The 2760-nt window shown below is 35.5% G+C and overlaps 1 protein-coding gene across 1 annotated transcript; it reads left to right on the top strand.

The window, feature by feature from the left end:
* The first annotated feature begins 1120 nt into the window (after positions 1-1120).
* Positions 1121-2295, top strand: LOC149244634 (chaperone protein dnaJ 8, chloroplastic-like). The gene is made up of 3 exons (XM_089368039.1): positions 1121-1684; positions 1924-1992; positions 2108-2295. The coding sequence occupies exons 1-3, from the start codon at positions 1490-1492 to the stop codon at positions 2276-2278; spliced, it is 435 nt and encodes a 144-aa protein (XP_089224165.1). The 5' UTR covers positions 1121-1489; the 3' UTR covers positions 2279-2295.
* Positions 2296-2760: the final 465 nt, after the last annotated feature.

Consider the following 2760-nt stretch of genomic DNA (forward strand, 5'->3'; position numbering starts at 1 on the left):
AGATAATCAATGTTGTTAATGTAACAAGATATAAGATCAACTTAGGTGTAAATAACAGCTAAGTTAAATCTGAATCCTGCTTTAGTTTTAGTCTTGATGTAAGTATATAATATTATTGTTAATGATGCTAATAAGGAATGTAACTGAACACAATGAACATCAATCAGCCAACCTTTGAAACGGTATGATAGTAGCAGGCACTGCAGATGGTACTGGGGTCTATAATATATCATGTGTACGTACGTGATGATTTTGGCTGTTTGAACTGATGACTAACATTGGGCAGATGGTGCCTGCAATGTCATGCTTTTCATGGTGAATGACATGTTAGTAGCCTTTCATATTAAATATTTAGTCAGTTAGATTTTGGTAAAATTCTTGGCTGTCCCATTTAACTGTTACCTTGATCATCGACAAGAACTGTTTATGAACGTCCTTGTGCATTTATATTTTGTTTGTTACATCAGTCAATGTTTTGCTGAACCTCAGAATGGTTTTGCTTTCTTGCTGTTTTTATTTGAAGTTTTCATATTTCTTGTTTTGGGAGACATTTCTTTTGTTGTTGCTCTCTCAAGTCTCAAATAGGTAGTGCACTACAGAAATTGTTGGTTAGTGTATAGCCCTGTGATATGGCCCTAATTTTCAGTTGAATACCATTTGGTATTTTGCCCAAATGAAACTAGAAGTTATCATCATAGTTTATTTGAAAAATGTGATGTCAAATTCTAAGACTGCCAATTTCCTATGCAAAATATCTGAATTTGCTCTCGTGTATCATGTCCTATGGAAGACAACTTGAGTTGGTGATGTTGGACTCTGTGTGGATCCAAGTTGGAGTTGCTTTAATAGCTCACAAAATTTGCATGAAATTTTTCAGAATATAATTTCATAGTAAAAAAGGAAAAATAATAATTTATTTATTTATTATTATTATTATTATTTTAATAGCTCAATGGAGACCGCATTCGTAAATGTTAATCTGAAAGCAGTCATAAGCAAAACGATTTGTTGTTCTTGTCTAATTTTGTGAAATCATATTAGGCTTGCTTACACCTGCATAAAAATTGTAAAATCTCCATTACCTGCATAAAAATTGCAAAACCTCTGTTAACTGTTGCAAAACTGAACTCTTATATATTTTGTTGCACCTATCATAGAATTCACACGAGACCTATAGACATTTGGGTTCAAGATGCTTAGAGATGGTTTTCTGTAATTACGTGATCTCACCTAAAGTATTACTATTATGGATTAACCCTTCAGAATTAGTGTTGGTACGTGGCATGTGATAGTTTTTGGTTCAGGATGATTTTTCTATGTTGCAATTGTTTCTGGTAGATATAGATTACTATGGATCATTCAAACTTTTGTGAGCCAAGTGTGTACATGTGTCATGAAACAAGAAGACTTAATTCTGTCAGAAAGTTGGGGATTATGGTGAGTGCTTTTCACAAATAAGATAGATCCCTTGTTTTCTCTACTATGGAAGATGCTCCAGACACTCACAATGGGTTGCACACTGCTATTAATCTGTATTCTATTACAAATGGGAGGCAGGAGGAATGTAACTGTGATGGCCTCTGTTGCTTTTCCTGGGATGAAAGAGCAGTATGAGACGCTGAGATTGAGCCCTGGGGCTTCTGAAAAAGATGTGAAGAGAGCCTACCGTCGCCTTGCGTTACAGGTATGCAAGTATCCATTTGAAGCTATGTCTCTTACTTTCAAGATCAGATATTTTCAATAAATCTTCCATTTCTGAAGCAAATAGAAAAAGAGATACAGGTTTGAAATAGAAATTAAAAATGTCAGACTTCACACATTCTTGAGAATTTTTAAGAAAATTTGTCTGGCAATATCCCTGGTCATATATAATGTCAAAAAACATTAATATTGCACTCATATGTTGATATAATCTGCTTATAGTATCATCCGGATGTTTGCAAAGGAGATGTGCGTGGGGTTCAATTTCACAAGATCAATCAGGCTTATGAGGTAAATTGCCTGCCTAAGAGTAATCTTTATCTATATGCATTTTCATTCTGTAATATGGGACTCTTATGCAGGCCCACGGTTTTCTGATTGTTGTTACTTTTGTGATAATGAGCAGACGTTAATGTCCAGTTTAACAAAGGCAAAGCAGCAAAGCTATTCTGCTGATTACTCTGTCGAGGGCATGATGGGAATCAATAACGCTTATTGGGACGAGTGGGAAGAATGGATGGGATGGGAAGGAGCTGGAACCCTTGATTATTCCTCTCATATTAACATTTATGCCTGATGAAATTTTATCATAGACTGTGTAGGTGTCTATTGTCCGGCCTTGCAAACAGTTATGGCCTCTCCATTACCGATCCCATGTTGACTGTTATGGGCTATCTATAAAGTTCCTGCTATTGGCAGAAAAACAACTGTTTTAGAAAGCCCATAAAGCTTCTTCATTCATCTCCTGGAAATACAATATGTTCTTCTAACTGTATAGTTGATTTTATTTATCTTCCGTTGGTTTCCATAACACAAAGGACTCACTGATCCAGATGAAGCAACAGCTTTCTGAGTTGTCTCTGTTTTAGTGAGTCATTTGATTTGGTCATGGGTCCTGATTATTAGACTACCTGTACATATGTTATGTTCATTTATACTCTCAACTACTTGTACATACCTGCGGGATATCTCTCTGGACCATGTGATTATTATGGGGATCTACTCTTCATTAAAGAGCTCCTAACTATTCTTCCTGCAATTTGTAATGACATTCATTTA

This window comes from Pinus tabuliformis, chromosome 8 (assembly GCF_031772625.1).
Source record: "Pinus tabuliformis cultivar Carrire ecotype Pingquan chromosome 8, CPIR1, whole genome shotgun sequence".
Classification (NCBI taxonomy): Eukaryota; Viridiplantae; Streptophyta; class Pinopsida; order Pinales; family Pinaceae; genus Pinus; species Pinus tabuliformis.

Bases quoted from the DNA above. Each gene is read 5' to 3' on its own strand.
- LOC149244634 (XM_089368039.1), top strand. From the start codon at position 1,490: ATGCTCCAGACACTCACAATGGGTTGCACACTGCTATTAATCTGTATT. The intron at 1,685-1,923 runs GTATGCAAGTAT...ATCTGCTTATAG, and splicing joins ACCGTCGCCTTGCGTTACAG to TATCATCCGGATGTTTGCAA. The intron at 1,993-2,107 runs GTAAATTGCCTG...GATAATGAGCAG, and splicing joins AGATCAATCAGGCTTATGAG to ACGTTAATGTCCAGTTTAAC.